Source organism: Penicillium chrysogenum (genome assembly GCF_028827035.1).
Source record: "Penicillium chrysogenum strain IBT 35668 chromosome Unknown utg000001l_segment0_segment0, whole genome shotgun sequence".
NCBI lineage: Eukaryota > Fungi > Ascomycota > Eurotiomycetes > Eurotiales > Aspergillaceae > Penicillium > Penicillium chrysogenum.
The window spans coordinates 2,253,166-2,269,063 of record NW_026622749.1 but is presented as its reverse complement, the minus strand read 5'-3'; the positions used below and the strand labels follow the sequence as shown (position 1 = coordinate 2,269,063).

General features: G+C 48.0%; 8 protein-coding genes across 8 annotated transcripts; 5 read left to right on the top strand and 3 right to left on the bottom strand.

Annotated features, from left to right (window-relative positions):
• Positions 1-3,014: 3,014 nt before the first annotated feature.
• Positions 3,015-4,280, top strand: N7489_000919 (TauD/TfdA dioxygenase family protein; the record flags this gene model as incomplete). Its single annotated transcript, XM_056706674.1, has 4 exons — positions 3,015-3,243; positions 3,297-3,626; positions 3,686-4,060; positions 4,111-4,280. The coding sequence occupies 4 exons, from the start codon at positions 3,015-3,017 to the stop codon at positions 4,278-4,280; spliced, it is 1,104 nt and encodes a 367-aa protein (XP_056570976.1).
• Positions 4,281-4,506: 226 nt separating this feature from the next.
• On the bottom strand, positions 4,507-5,371 carry N7489_000918 (uncharacterized protein; the record flags this gene model as incomplete). The annotated part of the gene is made up of 2 exons (XM_056706673.1): positions 4,507-5,102; positions 5,137-5,371. 2 exons carry the CDS (start codon positions 5,369-5,371, stop codon positions 4,507-4,509), a joined length of 831 nt encoding a protein of 276 aa, XP_056570975.1.
• A 369-nt stretch (positions 5,372-5,740) lies between these two features.
• N7489_000917 (cytochrome P450) lies at positions 5,741-7,399 on the top strand (the record flags this gene model as incomplete). The annotated part of the gene is made up of 4 exons (XM_056706672.1): positions 5,741-6,178; positions 6,226-7,103; positions 7,168-7,312; positions 7,364-7,399. 4 exons carry the CDS (start codon positions 5,741-5,743, stop codon positions 7,397-7,399), a joined length of 1,497 nt encoding a protein of 498 aa, XP_056570974.1.
• Positions 7,400-8,017: 618 nt separating this feature from the next.
• N7489_000916 (agmatinase) lies at positions 8,018-9,425 on the top strand (the record flags this gene model as incomplete). Its single annotated transcript, XM_056706671.1, has 6 exons — positions 8,018-8,105; positions 8,159-8,244; positions 8,303-8,470; positions 8,530-8,904; positions 8,959-9,106; positions 9,163-9,425. The coding sequence occupies 6 exons, from the start codon at positions 8,018-8,020 to the stop codon at positions 9,423-9,425; spliced, it is 1,128 nt and encodes a 375-aa protein (XP_056570973.1).
• Positions 9,426-9,490: 65 nt separating this feature from the next.
• N7489_000915 (Zn(II)2Cys6 transcription factor) lies at positions 9,491-11,527 on the bottom strand (the record flags this gene model as incomplete). Its single annotated transcript, XM_056706670.1, has 4 exons — positions 9,491-10,321; positions 10,373-11,175; positions 11,223-11,392; positions 11,448-11,527. 4 exons carry the CDS (start codon positions 11,525-11,527, stop codon positions 9,491-9,493), a joined length of 1,884 nt encoding a protein of 627 aa, XP_056570972.1.
• Positions 11,528-12,811: 1,284 nt separating this feature from the next.
• On the top strand, positions 12,812-13,051 carry N7489_000914 (uncharacterized protein; the record flags this gene model as incomplete). Its single annotated transcript, XM_056706669.1, has 1 exon — positions 12,812-13,051. The coding sequence occupies one exon, from the start codon at positions 12,812-12,814 to the stop codon at positions 13,049-13,051; it is 240 nt and encodes a 79-aa protein (XP_056570971.1).
• A 261-nt stretch (positions 13,052-13,312) lies between these two features.
• N7489_000913 (uncharacterized protein) lies at positions 13,313-13,676 on the top strand (the record flags this gene model as incomplete). Its single annotated transcript, XM_056706668.1, has 2 exons — positions 13,313-13,498; positions 13,554-13,676. The coding sequence occupies 2 exons, from the start codon at positions 13,313-13,315 to the stop codon at positions 13,674-13,676; spliced, it is 309 nt and encodes a 102-aa protein (XP_056570970.1).
• A 179-nt stretch (positions 13,677-13,855) lies between these two features.
• N7489_000912 (multicopper oxidase) lies at positions 13,856-15,797 on the bottom strand (the record flags this gene model as incomplete). Its single annotated transcript, XM_056706667.1, has 3 exons — positions 13,856-14,924; positions 14,982-15,456; positions 15,512-15,797. 3 exons carry the CDS (start codon positions 15,795-15,797, stop codon positions 13,856-13,858), a joined length of 1,830 nt encoding a protein of 609 aa, XP_056570969.1.
• Positions 15,798-15,898: the final 101 nt, after the last annotated feature.

Genomic DNA, 15,898 nt, shown 5'->3' with positions numbered 1-15,898 from the left:
GGATCCCTCCAGTCCGGGCTTGGGTGGGCACACGGGTAACTCTGACAATCCACTCGGTGTATACTCCGTACACTTCCACACTTCCTACTTCTCCTTTCTACACGAGATTTATATAGCAAGACGAGTTTGTCTTCTCATGGCACTTTATTTTCCCCTGCAGTCTAATGGAAAAGCCCTAGCATCCGGACTTCTCTCAGTCATACAATGAAACTTGGAGTGTTACTTCGGGATGCTGGGGTCTCAGTACGTGGGGGCCAATACCATACAGATGAGTATCCATTCCCAAGCAACATCAGAAATATAATTTGTAGGGCATAGTGTAATTATCACCATTCCCGTTTTCCCTATGTAATGTTCGGCAGTCGGCAAAATCATTTACTGGAAATATCTCGAGTCTTGTGTTCGGGCTGGCCTTGCCATTTAAAGCAAGTCTCTCTCCACTTCCCCATCTAAACAAATGCTTCAAGCAGTGGTCAGTGCACATCGTATTTTCATTTTGGCCGTTCGCCCTGTTTAAATACATTTCCGACATATTCATTCGGGAAGTGGACTCCGGAAGTAGTAATTTCATTAGCCATATGAATCGATGAGGCATTTAAACTTATCCTTCCGTACCTCATCCGAGATTAAAGGGAAATCTTGGAGCATTTGCATTGAGGAATCTTAAATCCGGCCAAACACCGATGGCATTAAACCAATGGTGTTAACATAAAATTTCCAGCAAATTCTAACTTCAGCCTTGGACATGGCTTACATGCTCGAGCCCTTGGCAGGGGCCGGTTATTCTAACATTCCACAGCCACAGTGCTTCGCCCATGCTAATTCAGGATACGAGGAGGGTCAGAGATCGCCATTCAGAACCTTGACTTGGGCATAAAGTGGGGCTGGAGATGATATCCCAAGATTCTCCCCTGTCATACATCGAAGACCGCTGTCATTTACAGATGTTAAAACTTCACCTTGAAACTAGTGTCCGGCTTGGGGTTTGAGATTCTGACATCACCCGATGACTTGTCGGGATACGAGGGTTCATAAAGCTTGTGTGAACAGCCTACTCCAGAGATCCACTACTCTATGGGGTAAATGACTCAGGTTGGTCTTGTCGGTACGGAATACGGAGTAAGAATCTTGAACATAAACGTACCCACTCCTCCGTTTCACCTACCCGTTTGCTGATTAACTGCACTCGCTTTGCGTAGTTCATCGCTTGATTTCTTTTTCTTTTTTCTTTTTCTTTCTCCCTATACACATTTTCTTCGTGTCTGGTATTCGAAACTTTTGAGGCTTCTAAACTGTGCTTTTTCCTCTCTTCCTTCAAACTTCGATGTCATTCAATTCGCGTGGCATATGGGACTGAGGTAAGGGTCCAATGCCCCGAGGTTTTCCCACTTGGGATAAGCAATATCAGAGGTTGACCCTCAACCAAACCTTAGAAACACTTATACGTTAGCGTGGATGTTGCTAAAGTAATACTTGGAATGAGACTCAAGTTACTTGAAGTATGACTCAAGAGTATGATCTGTCGCTCCGACTGGGTTTCTTTTGGACAGCCATGAATATTGCGGATATTCTTGCTGGTTTCATATTTTTGGACTTTTGCATCTTCGTGTTGTGCAATCGGGATGGTGACGGCTGCCTTTGCTGGAGGTGGGCAGACATTCCATGTAATATAAAAGGGCGCAATACTCACATCGAGAACAGGGCTTTCGGACACACCTATTCAGCCTATCTGCATATGTTTAATGCCAACACGATCATGTGGGACTGCTGATTGCTCTTGGTGTAAATCGGGCTGATTCGCTGCCCTATAAGAATAGCAAACCTTTCGATCGTCATTGACACCATTCGCAGGGCAGAAACCATCATTGTCAATTTAGCATTTCCCAATGACCCAAGTACACGGTCATGCCAAGTATAAAACATCTTATGGCTTACAAAATTATAGCGCACGCTACTCAAGTTAGCTGGAACTCCCGCATCCCAAGCACTGTCTGATCCCGTATGGTCTCGGCTGCCATGTAAACATGCGTGTCCAAGCATTAGAAATTATTGCTTCCAATATCTATCGACCTGGTTGGCTAAGAGATTCCTTAAGGAATCTGTTTTCCACATTTGTTCAGAGGGCTAATTTAGCTCACATGACGCTCTCCACTACCGAAGAGGCAATAGTACTTCAGCGGGACTTGTTGTTTCAAACACTTCATATATTTGTTGACCAAGCTATACTATTATTTGGGGCAACCAAAGCTGTGACAGGAAATGGAACGCTACGCCGGATAACGAAAAGACGCATTACTTGGCAACCAAGACGGACCAAGGATAAGCGACTAGTTTCTCGGTTTGGCTATTGATTATCTCTCCAAGAATTGGGACTCGCACTCGATGTGAAGAGTCGGGAAGAGCCGACTTAGTCCGTTAGGACATGGAGGATGCTCCGTACAATTTGATACCCGAATAAACAAATATCTAACTCATGCATAGTCCATAAAGCTGTAGTAAGCGTCGGGTCTAAACAAGACACTCTCGATGTTGATGCATCAATCCAGCAGATAGTCTATGAAAATACGCGAGCAGGCCGATTATTTCAGCTTTGTCTGATTGAGCACAGCTTCTGGCCCTAACTGATATAGGTATAGTATTGTTTGTAATCAACGATGTTGCGCAACCTCCAGTAAATATGATCCCATCATCACGGCATTTTCAGATGGCGGGATGTCAGACAATTCTTGGGGGAAATGACGAATGTCAACTGTAACAAAACGGATTGTCCGTTATCTATCAAGACGATCAACATCCAAGACGTGCTTTTAATCTAACTGTGCGACAACGTTCCAGATCTGCGGGGTTTCGACAATGAGGTCTGGGCATAACAACAATACGGATGTCGCAAGCGGATAATCGGCAACATCTAGCCTTCGCGAAGTATAAGATGGGCTTCCTGGTCCCAGCTTTTACCTCTCTGCATCAACGAGCAACGCCATCCAGCAATAACTACTATATACAAGACCCTTGCCATGGCATCCGCTATCACCGAAACTGCACCTGCGGTTGTTCCCGTCGTTGAAGACAAGATTACACTGACAGGTCTCGCACGTGAGCCTATCAACTACAGCGGAACTCTCGATGCTTTCGAGTCCTTCGATGTCACTCCAGTTATTGGACGCGAATTCCCCAATGCTAACTTGAAGGACTTCCTGCGCGCCCCCAATTCCGATGATCTGCTTCGGGATCTTGCTCTAACCAGTGAGTTGTGCCGGTGGCTTTGCGTGGCATATAGAGCTGACATAACATCTTAGTCTCACAACGAGGAGTAGTCTTCTTCCGTAAGCAGGATAGCCTAGACAACGACCTGCAAAAGGAGCTTGTCCAGCGACTTGGTGAACTCTCGGGCAAGCCAAGCACATCCGGGCTGCATATTCATCCGGTGGCAAACTCAGGTCGGGAACACAGTGTCAAAGACGATGAGATCAGTGTGATCAGTTCCGCTAGCCGGGAAAAGCTGTACAAGGACAGAAACACGCGCAAGCAGACTTCGCGCAGAGAGTGGCACAGCGACATCACCTTTGAGCCCATACCTAGTGATTATACTCTCTTGCGTCTCACGGAGCTCCCGAAAACCGGCGGTGGTAAGGCCCCCGTTGTATCCTCTCTATGAAATGGCTCGGGGACACTAATTACTTGCCAGACACCTTGTGGGCCTCTGGGTACGAGGTTTACGACCGTATCTCCCAGCCCTACCAGAAGTTCCTGGAGGGTCTGACCGCAACCTATGCGCAACCCGGTTTCAACGAAGTTGCCAAGCGCAACGATTTCACAATCCACCCTGGTCCTAGAGGGGCACCTGAAAACGTTGGAGAGGAGCTCCGAGCTGAGCACCCTGTCATTCGCACCAACCCTGTGACCGGTTGGAAGAGTGTTTTTGCTGTCGGCACACACGTGCAGAAGGTCAATGGTGTCTCTGAAGAGGAAAGCCGTCATCTTCTCGACTGGTTCGTGTCACTCATCGTTGAGAATCACGACCTGCAGGTGCGCAATCGCTGGCAGAACCCGAACGATCTTGGTATGATCTCCCGGAAAATTTGTGATTGCAGTATCTGATTCTTGCTATAGCCATCTGGGATAACCGATCGGTATACCACGCCGCAACTTGGGATTATGACGGCCTTGGTCCACGGACTGGACACCGCGCTGTTGGCCTCGGGGAGAGGCCATATCTGGATCCCAAGAGCACTGGAAGACGGGAGGCACTCGTCAAGAGTGAATCGGTGGTGCTGTCATAGTCCGCTTTTGGCATATTAGCCCCCTGCGATGCAATTTGATGGAAACTCTTGGCTCTGAGACACGATTTACAAGTGTCTGCATTAGTTTGCCGTGATATATTTAACTGAAAGGAAATACGATTGTTTAACTGTGCTTCAAGTAGTACAAAATAGAACATCCAATACGGTGCACTAGTGAATAATAGGAAGCACAGTCTTTACATCCACATCCGACCTTTTGCCCAGTTTAGAGACGAGAATGTCTGGTTTGCCGCGGGGGCTCAGAAGCAAGTGCGCGCAAAATGAAGTCGCAACCTCCAACGGTGACCTTCTCACCACTCTTACGTCCTCGCAGGTCAACGCCCAGTCCGTTAGCCATTGAAGGCAAACTATCATTGCTCGGACCCAACGCATATCTTATCTCCCAGTGGTCATCCGTCCACTCTTCTCTTCGCGTGCTTACCTCCTCCCCAGTGATTTGAACAGTCCGTTCGCCAAGGGGCGTTCGCCTAACCACGTGGATTTGCTTCTGACAGAGGACCAAATACGAGCCACCGATTTCCGCTAGAAACATCTTGGTAATTTTGTGCTGACCCTCTTCCAGAACACCCTCATCAGACTCCAAGATCCACGAAAGGCCACGCCCGGGCCCTTCCGGCCCTTCGCGAAACGGAAGATACCTCCACACTTCTTCATAATCCGTCATCGGTGCTCCGGGTACATCTGGTCGAGCCATAGTGCCAGTCTCTATAACGTCTCCATTGGGGAGCGGGATAAATGGACATGGGTTGCTCACGTTGAAATTGTGGTGGGAGTCAATCTCATGCGTAAAGACCACGCGCCCTATCGCAAATCAGCCATTTATTGTGTGAAGTACCATCGACGGTCAGAAAGGCAGAGATCATACGCGGGTCGGTGCTTTCCTGGATACATTCTCCCGCAAGCGCCCAATCGATCTTGCCGGTTTGTTTATCGACTCGCAGATCGACGTACCATTCGCCAACCGTTATCACCAAGGTGTCCGTGGTTTCGAAAGGTGTCTCTGATGACCATCGCATTGAGATGCGTGTCGTCAGGCTCGATTCCAAAGTCGGCACAGATAACCTTGCCATTTTGGTGGCCACAATTCTTCGAAGATGTCTCCGCTGAAGAGCGGGGCAGATTTTGGCAGGTTAAGGATGGTATAAGTCGTCTACATGATTCAATGGGACATATAAATACCACAAATGGAATCTGCCAGCATATCTTGGCCTTCAAAGTGTCTCCACAATCTCCAACTTCCAAGAAATCCAACCCCACACTGAGTCTCGCTGCCGGTTGCCCTTTCCGACTGAGACCTCGGGATAGTGACTCACTTATTTACTGATCGGATTCGAGAATACTCAAGTATTCACTCATTATAAAGACAATAAAAAAACATCCTTGATGTATTGCGAAACATCATTCCGTTATCCTGACCACCCTTGGCAAATTGAAACACAATGACGTGGATCTTGGTCGCTGCTTTCATAGTAGCCTTCCTTGTCTACCAGCTCTCTATTTCCACTTTGTTTAGCCCACTTGCGCGAATCCCCGGTCCAAAGACTTTCGCCTTGACCAAATTCAAACTAGCGTATGAGGACTACAAAGGAACTCGCACGCGAAAGATCAACGCTCTCCATCAGCAATATGGACCCGTCGTTCGTATCGGCCCCAGTGAGGTGACGTTCAACAGCACCTCTGCCTTGCGTGCGATCTACGGCGCCGGAAGTGGCTTTGAGCGCACTGGCTTCTACCACATGTTCGAGGTTTACGGTCGAAAGAACATGTTTTCGTTCCCGACCGCGAAGCAGCATGGAGAAAGGAAGAAACTATTTGCCCATGCCTACGCCAAGTCTGTGATGCTCAAGGGACAGAATGCAGAAATGGTCGAGCAGAAGGTCAAGCTCTATATGGACCTTTTGGAGCGCGATGGGGGAAAAGCGAGATATTCTCTACCTTGCACTATTTCTCCCTGGATACAATCACCGAGTTTCTTTACGGATCGTTCGGCAAGACTGCATGTCTCGAGGGACTGGGACAAGACCGCGCGCTCATCGGAGACATCATAGACACTGCCCGCCGCAAGCTATCGTGGTACGCAGTTCATTTCCCGCACTTCACGGAATGGCTTTACTCGAGGACTGGGATTAGTGGCTGCATTGCGAAATGGTTGTACCCGATGCAATTGCCAACGACTTACACCGGCATCAGACTTCACGCGATGAAAGCTACTCAGAAATATGCCAGTGCTTCTGCCAGTGAGAAAGCGGGCACATCAGCCCTGATCTCTAGACTGTGGAGCCACCACCATTCCGAAAAGCCAGATGGAATAGATGATCTCGATATTGCATCGGAATGTGCAGATCATCTTCTTGCCGGCATCGATACCACCAGCGACACACTGATGTTTCTGATTTGGGCTCTTTCGCGGGCAGAGAACAAGCGGTTCCAAGACAAACTCATCCAGGAAGTCTGCAACATTCCCGAAGACTCGCTCAACGCAAATGGCATCCCCAAAGTTGAAATTAGTGACAGGCTCCCTTACCTCGATGCTGTTATCAAGGAGACACTCCGCCTCTACGCACCTCTTCCCGGATCAGAGCCACGCTCACTTCCCACGGCAGCCACAATTGATGGCTACACGATTCCGCCCCGAACGGTTGTTTCTATATCCCCTTACGCGCTCCATCGTAACCCTGGGGTTTTCAAAGATCCGACAAAATTCAATCCTGATCGCTGGCTGGATCCCTCTAAGAACGTGGCAGATATGAAGAAATGGTTCTGGGCATTTTCCAGTGGAGGAAGAATGTGTATTGGAATGCAGTATGTCCTTATTCTCTCCGGACGGTTTCGCCTATGACTATGAGAGATGGCTAACAAGGAACAGTCTGGCAATGGCTGAAATGACTACTTTGGTCGCGGCCATCTATCGAAAATACAAAACCACACCAATGGAGGATTTTGGCACCGTATCTCCTGGGATCACAGGCCGGTATGAGGTGTTCTATGATGAAACTTGTAGTAAAATGCGGGTATGTTCAGCTAACATGTTTCTCTCAGAGACTTGCTAATCATGGAGGCAGGAGCATGAGTGCCAGATTGAGTTCGCGCCGCATTGAGCAATGTAGTTAGGTGATAGTCTAAGTATAGTTGTGCTATATTTTTGATTTGAATGAGCTCGCATTAAAATTGGGCTTCACAGATTGGATCATACTTTAGCCCTATACCTTATCCATTGAACTAAAATACCTATCCACTAGTTTCTACGCACAATAGATTGGTTCCTTCTATGATGATGCTAATAGTATTTCTACATGGCCCATATGGAAGGAGTCTGCGACTTAGGGCTCGTCCACGGAGTGATCCTACCTGTAGTAACAGCACTGATGCGTAGCCGATTACAAACGACTTCTTACCTAGAAAGCTCTATGTATACATATACACCTTAAATATCTGTTCCATGTAAGTCTACTTAAATACCAAAAGGCAATTCCGTCCGACACATAAATGGCCCCGCAGTCATTATCTTGGCGTCAAGCCCCCGCATGATATAGTCGTGGAAAGAGTCTGCGAGACAGCATTGCTCATCAATCGGATTTGTAGGATTTACAGAAATAACTGTATAGTAATGAGATAGCGCACCGCAGTCTCTGTGTAGAGCCAAGGTTATATAAGACCGATGGCTACCCAAATTCCACCATTGTTGTCCACTTGTCGAACTTCTCGAACACTTCAAAATGCGCTTCGCAACTTCTACATTAACCCTTCTGTTGCAGGGCGCCATTGCTTTGGACGTTGGTCCAGACTATAGTCATCCTATAGAAGGTCAGTCACGCAAGACGAACCCAACCAAAATCAACATACTAAACAGACAACAGATCTCGACGTCGATCTTCCATTTTCTCAGCCGGTCACATTCGCCCACTTGGAATGGCAAAGGTGTCTGGCAGAATCTCATAATAAAGTATGTCGCCGAAGCACCCGTCTATCCAATGATCATCGACACCTAACCTTCGCAAAAGCCCCTCGACATCGCCGTTCTTGGCTTCCCATACGACACCTCGACATCATACCGCCCCGGCGCAAGATTCGGTCCTCGAGGCATCCGCGCCGGATCAGCGCGCGAAAAGAAAGGACGAAGCTACAACACCGTGTGGGAGGTGGACCCATATGACGAGGGACTTGAAATCGTGAGTGTGGCGCATCTACTAATATGAAATGCAATATCTGATGGCTAATCCATCACCAGATCGACTGCGGAGATATTCCGATTACCCCATTCGATGCCGCGCACGCATTCAAGCAAATGGAACAGGGTTACAGACAGGTTCTCTACCACCCGACGTCCGAGGGGAACTCGTGGGAGCATCCGCGGATTGTGAGTCTCGGTGGCGATCACTCGATTGTCTTGCCTATCTTGCGATCATTGAAACATGTGTATGGGCCCATCTCTGTTATTCATCTGGACTCGCATCTCGACACTTGGGATCCGTATGAGGGTTATACTGGGATCGCGTCTAACCAGTCGGCAATTACGCATGGGACTTTCTTCTGGCATGCGAGTCGAGAGGGATGTATTTCCAAGGGGACGAGTGTCCATGGAGGGTTAAGGACGAAGCTTTTTGTGAGTGGTTCTGGTGTGGTGTTGAAAATGAATACTAATCGGAATTATCAATAGAGTCCTAAGGACTACGAGATTGATCAGAACGTTGGATTTACGATTATCGAGGCTCACGAGATTGACGATATTGGCATGTCTGGGATCATTGGTAAGGTCCGGAATGTTGTCAAAGATACTCCTACCTATCTTTCCATTGATATCGACGGTGAGATTGCCCTTTCCCATGTTTGAGACACATCAGACATTAATTTCTCCCATCAGTCCTCGATCCGAGCATAGCCCCTGCGACTGGAACACCCGAATCTGGCGGCTGGACCACTCGTGAGTTGAAGCGGTTCATCAAAGGCCTCGAGGGTGTGAATCTTGTTGGTGCCGATGTGGTGGAAGTCAGCCCGCCATATGACACTGTTGCTGAGACTACTTCGATCGCTGCTGCGGATTTGATCGTTGATATTCTCGCATCCATGGCGAAGTTGAAGACAGGGCCCAAGGCGAAGACGGCAACTTCGAAAGATGAATTGTAAGCAGAGCCTGAATTATGTTTCAAACTGAGATTTGAACTATGTATGGATCGCATTATACGAGACTTTCAAATAGGCAAGACCAACTTGCCTGATTGTTTGAGGGCATCTCTCCAGTTAACCACATTCTTGTCTGAATTCATGATGCTCCAAATCTCCTGTATGACTTTCCATTGCCTTCTGAAATTGCCCATTGAGTATCCCTGGACTCGTTCCCACCATTCCACCCAAGGTTGTCGATCCGTTGCCTCACATGCAGCGATGAATGCTGGCCAGGACATAGGAGCTGCGCGTTTTTCACCACTTGAGTAGACATCCTTGAGGTCTTCGGCTAGCGAAAGGTTCTTCCATATTGTGGCTACTCGCTGCTGGAGGTCCACTGGGCTGGAGCTATCGATTGTCCGATAGTAAGAGATGACGATAGCGCTGTGGAATGCCAGGGCCTGGCAACGTATAATCTCAAGCATCGTCGGCTCCTCCAAAGCGATGAGATGGAAAGACTCGGAGTGTATATCCCAAAAAAATATTTCATCATGTAATGCCGAGCATTCCTCGAGCAGGGTTGTTGGCATTTCAACATCCTGGTAGAAAGCCAGATACTCCGCCACCTGACACGTCCTTTGTAGCAGATTTCCCAGATATGGGGTAATCCCATACATGTACTGGACGTTGGTGTCATCGTCTTGAAAGTAAGGCTGTTCAAAGAATGGAGCTTCTATTCTCCAGGGTCTAGATTCTAGCTCGTGTGCGGTTGTCCGAGCCAGGAGACTCAGAAAACGGCAAATACTACTGACCTGCCGGCTGGAATCATCGAGCGCATCTGAGACATGGCCAGGTCTTTGCAGCTGGCGACAGCCTTTGAGATGGATTGGGAAATCTGAATCTTCTCCCGTCATGGTCTAATTTGTCAGATCAATAGTACTTATAACTTCGTGCGGAAATCCACCTACATCAATTGTGACCAAGGCGAGCATTGCCGTGAGATAGACGGTATATTGCCGAGAGTCCTTGGGCGCTACGAGTGCGGACTTGAGTGCGCGCAAAGCTTTGGCCCGATGCTGGAGACCAAGACTGTGGTATTCCCTTGAGCCACCCATGACGTTGCGGAGGTGGAATGCGGCCGAGGACAGTATACTGTGGAATAGTGAAATTGAGACGCCCGAGGAAGGAACTGCATTTTGGACAAGACATAATTCGGGGCAGCCCTCGAGAGCAAATGGGAGATATGTTGTGCGCCAAGGGTTCCTCGGGTGGAAGACCGGTTGTAGCAGCTCGGCGACATGGTTTTTGTAATGATACATAAGCATGGACGTTTCTTGGTCTTTGAATAGGGGTATTGAAAGCTCGATATGTGGTGATGGATGTATGGTGAGTGACGTGTGTCTTGGATATGATAACGTTGGAGAATTTCGTGTATCCATCATGGCTATGACTGACTCCCAGTCCGAGGACAAACCCATCTCGTGGATTTGTGCATTAGGGATGACATTATCATTGGGGATTATTTCGAAATCTCGACTGAACAGTTCGACTGAGTCCAATGGACTAGGTGTAATATCAGAACTACAGCCCTGATTCTGGCGGCTATTCCCCAATGAAGGAGGTTCGAGATATTCATTGTCGTCATGTTCCCATTTCGAGAATATTGAAAAGGGCCCTATACTGACGGTGCGCAACGGCGTTGAAATCGCGTCAAGAGAGGATATAATTCGGTTGAGCTCGTCATCCGAAATGCTAGGAGAGGTGGATTGTTCTGATTTAGATCAACGAATGTACCTTTGTAACAGGACTGATACTCACCTAGTCTCATCTGCCTGCGTCGCTGGCCTTGAAGTTCTCCCTTCTTATCTGACATCCAACACAGATTTACACCATAACCGGCGCATTCTAAGCCGGATTTCTGGCAGACTCCACATCCATTTTGTTGACGCTCGTCACATTTGACCTTCCGGGACCTGCAGGTCCAGCACCTGCTATTGTCAGCTTCGATAGTACATCGAATTTTGAATATAGTTGATGTCTTACCCTGTAAAAGTCACCGACTTCTGCTTTGCCTGGCGAAGGCGTTTGCTTTGTTTTCTGGAAATATTCACGGGGTCATCCATGGTATCGTTGATATAGGGCTGGTTCTCAATACGGGCGATGACAGTGTCCTTTGGTGGGCGCGTAAAACAGCGTGCAGTTGGAGAACGCCAAGGCAAGAGGTTGATATTCCATGTTAAGAATGTTAAGAATGTTAAGGTCAATGGTCTCTCAATAGTGGAGCTTGAGATGCGGGGTCAGCCGGGACCAATGGTAAGTGATAGCCGAAGAGATGTGCCCGAGATGTGCCTATTGTGTACGGAATAGAGATAAAGAGATAACTTCCCTGAGATCCCCGAATGCGGGGTTTCAAATGTTTCTATTCCATGACACAACATATTTGGGGATCAATCTTGGCATTCCCTCCTCAAGTGCAGTTCTCGACTCTTGATCTGGCTTAAGCAGATCCGAAGCTCAACAGCGATTAATTCGTACCCCTGTTCTTTCTTTTGCCGAAATTGACAGAGGTTGTATGGGAGAAAAAGGCTTCATTGTCATACTGGAGGCTGGTAAAACCATCTCAAAAATCGGAGATGCATACATTTGTATAGGAGAAAATGGCTTCATTTTTATACCGGAGGGAGACAGCTGGTAAACCACCTCAAAAATCGGAGATATATGTATTTGTATCGGAGACAAAAGGCTTCATTTTTACAAGCTTATGATTTATATTACATTGTACAGAGCGGTATAAGAAGTGGTCAGAAGTCAGGCCCAAATTATGCATTAAGGCATCAGTATTTCCCGGAAATGGACGTGTGGCAGGGGTTATAGTGGGTTGGTGGGTCAAAAGTGTGAATAGCTTCAAAGGATCCCGAAGTAGAAGATAAAAAAAAATGGCCCCAAGGATCTTCACAACAGCTAGGCTAGGGACAGTTTCCTCATCGGCTAGGACGCGCCTCGCTCAGGACGTTGAGGCATCAGGGAGCCCCCCTTTTCAAGGTGGGGTTGGTGTACTCCCTGTCGTCAGCCCGTGACTCACAGTTCTTCAACCCGACCTAGCTGTGATTCGAACGCGCAACCTAACATTACCCTGCCCGGGGCACTTCCCATCTGAGCTATGGGGGTTGGGGGTTGCTATGTCTGGACTTAAAGTTCCCTTTATGTTCACTTTCCTTATCATTCCTTCCTTATATAGAACTCCGGGGACGCTCTTACCTTGTGCCAGTCCTTCCTTCCTATTTTAGAATGAGTGGTGCCTTCCAAGAGGTGTTCTGAATACTGTCCCTCTCATATGGCCCTTTGAGGTTTTCCAAATCGCCGCCGACGCGAAAATATTCTTGCCATTCTCCACGCAGGATCTCACTATGGCAGAAGCAGCCGGGTTTGCTATTGGGGTTGTAAGCCTGGCAACAACATTCGACAACTTTATTGGCTGCTTTGAGTATATCCATCTTGGAAAAGCTTTCGGTGCAGACTTCCAAGATTGTCTGCTCAGACTCGACAATGCAAGACTCAGGCTGTCGCGATGGGGCGAAGCAGTCGGGCTCAGCCAGGTCGACGAGAACACCAAGTCGTTCAACGACGAAGGGCACGAGAATCTCTGAAGCTGATATGCCGCAAGCAGAAAGGCTCCTCGGTTCGATTTTTACAGAACTCGAACGCGTGAAGGTCATGGATGCGAATTTTAGAGCCGGAAGAGAGTTTGACGACAAAAGCCTTGCTGCAATAAGTGCAGAGACGGACTTAAACTCCGTGGGCCTGTCACTTCCTGAAAAGATGCAGAGAATAGCAAAGCAAAGACAGAACCAGCTGTTTCTGCGACAGAAGGCCAAGTGGGCACTGTTTGACCGAGCCACTTCAAGGACATGGTCGCAAATATTGCGGACTACACAAAGGACCTACAGGAGCTCTTCCCAGCAGCCCAGCCTCTGGAGGTGCTTGTTGACAAGGAGACACTTGAACTCAGTGAGAGTCTCCTAGTGCTGAGAGATGCAATCAAGGAGCAAGATAATGCTTTAGCGCCGGCGCTTGATGCCGTCCTTAAACCAGTGGTGAGTTTCGTTCGCTATATTTATCTTTGAAGACTTCGAGCTCACGGTCACATAGGCAGAGAAAGTGGAGAACAATGTCCACGGTGGTAATGTTGGAGTAATGTCAGCCCACCGCAGCAACATCAGACATTCGGAAAATAAAGTTTGGAGAGGGATGTCTCAAGCGAGAGTACATTGAAACATTTAGTATTACAAATTATGACACTGGGCATACAGTTCGTTGATGAGATGAACTTCACCTAAAAAAAAAAAAGAAGAAGCAGATGACCACCCACGCTCTCACCAGAATGGCCCCCTACCGTCAGACTTCCATCGTAAAAACTTGGAAGCATTCACATCATAATCTGCCAACGTCTTTCAGGACAATCGATACTCTGCAGGTACCTCTGGCCATGCGTCAATCCCGTCTAGTATCGCAAGGGCCATACCACCGCTGGTGTGAACCTGGATATGACAGTGGATGAGAAATGCCCCTGGATTATTCACTTGATACCGAATAGCCATCCAAGTTGGCCCCGTGCTAGCAGGAAGAGTCGAGATTGTGTCTAATATCGGTGGGGTGTTGAAGTTGAAGCTCTGGGGGATGTATGTGACCGCTTCAGAAACAGAAGAATAGTTCCATAGCCCTTGTCCATATCCCACGAGAAAGAATTTGTTCGAATGCTTGTGGATTGGATGATCAGGCTGAATCGGTGTAGTGACGTGGAAAATGAGATCAACCCAGCTGCCATTCTTGGTTTGGATGGCGCGGCCGCTGTTTGCAACATCTGAGTCTGGGAAAAAGAGAAGCGGCGCTGCTTCTTCGAGGGCAAGTGGAAAACTGGTGTTACCGAGAGTCCACGTATATGAGGTGTTTCCGAAACGCTCGATCTCGAGAACAAATGTTTGGTCCGCCGTCTGAGCTGGCACTTCTACTGGAAATGGAACTGCCAGTTTTTCGTCGAAGACGCTCACATCTGCGGTGGTATTCTTCCCTGCAATGTCGATGTACCCTGTAGATGTTCCCTCGTCAATGCCGCCCGAAGCATTCACGTAGGACATCACGGCAGTTGTGTTCAAGATCTGGTTAATACCGCTAACGGCTGTTCGAACGGTGTAGTGGCCTGGTGGCTTGTCAAGCTTTACAAGCACGGACAGTCGTCGCCCGGGCACCAAGTTGACCGCGTGAGCCAGCACTGGTTCGATGTATCGGCCGTCAACAGCATACACGTACATCGGGTGCTCGTCCACTGAAAACAATAATGCGGCGACACCAGCAGCAGATATGAGGTTCCAACTCACGTAATCAGCGCTTGGGTACACGAGTATGTTTTCTTTACCTTCAAGCCCGGCCGTAGGTGTACATCCTGCGAATAGGCCATCTGGGAGATTGGTGAAGTTGTGGGGATACGGGCCTTGGGCAGCCATATTGGTTGGAGGTATGCAGCTATACGCATTGTCAGCACCAGTTGACAAAGTTTATAAGTAGGTAAACAATACATACCCCATATCAGTGAGGTGAGACCCATTAAGCACTTGCTTTTGCTCATCGCTTGTGAATGCATTGATCGTATCTGGTGATAGACAGGAAACTGAGCCCTTGCCATTGATCAGCAACGAGTTGGCGCAGTATGCATCCAGACCTGTGGCCTTTGCCGCTTCCCACAACTGTTCTGATGTCATATGCCGCCAATCTGAAAGTATGATAGACTGAGTATTGTCCTCCGCATTCCGCATTGCCTTTTGCTGATCACCGTCACTGGTGATTGATGCGAAAGGCCGCTCCACGGAATTATCAGGATGTATATTAATCGGCCCATACAAACCATCCTCAATATGACCTCGTTGGTGCGCATGATAGAAATAGCTTCCATATTCGGTTGCTTTCCATTTGTAGGTGAAAGACGCCCGCGGCTTGATCCCTCTTTGTGAAAGGCCTGGAACACCATCTGACCATGGGGTGAGTCTCTGTTCAATCCCTATTCGAACCAGTTAGAAAATAATATTGGAACAAGAAGCAATTATGAGCCTTACCATGGAAGTGAACAGTGATTGAGTACGGCAGCAAATTCAACACAGAAACCTCCACATCGTCTCCTTGGCACAATTCGAGCAATGGTCCAGGGAATTGCCCATTTGTCAAAATTCCCTTCCTCGAATGTCCGTCTGGAGATATATTCCCTTCTGTCAAGACTATGTCGAATTTGACAGAGGGCCGTTGCGGGAACAAAGCAACATGGGAACAATCCGCGACAGCCTTGACCAATTGCAGACAGGTCAGGATGAGAAAGCACCTCAGTAACGCAATTGAGGTTGCCATCTTCATTACAGAGAAAGAAAATTGTCAACAAAGGAGAGTCGTCCCGTCTTTATACGTTTGTTTGCCGGAGAAATATGAAACCGATATTGTGTATAATTTGT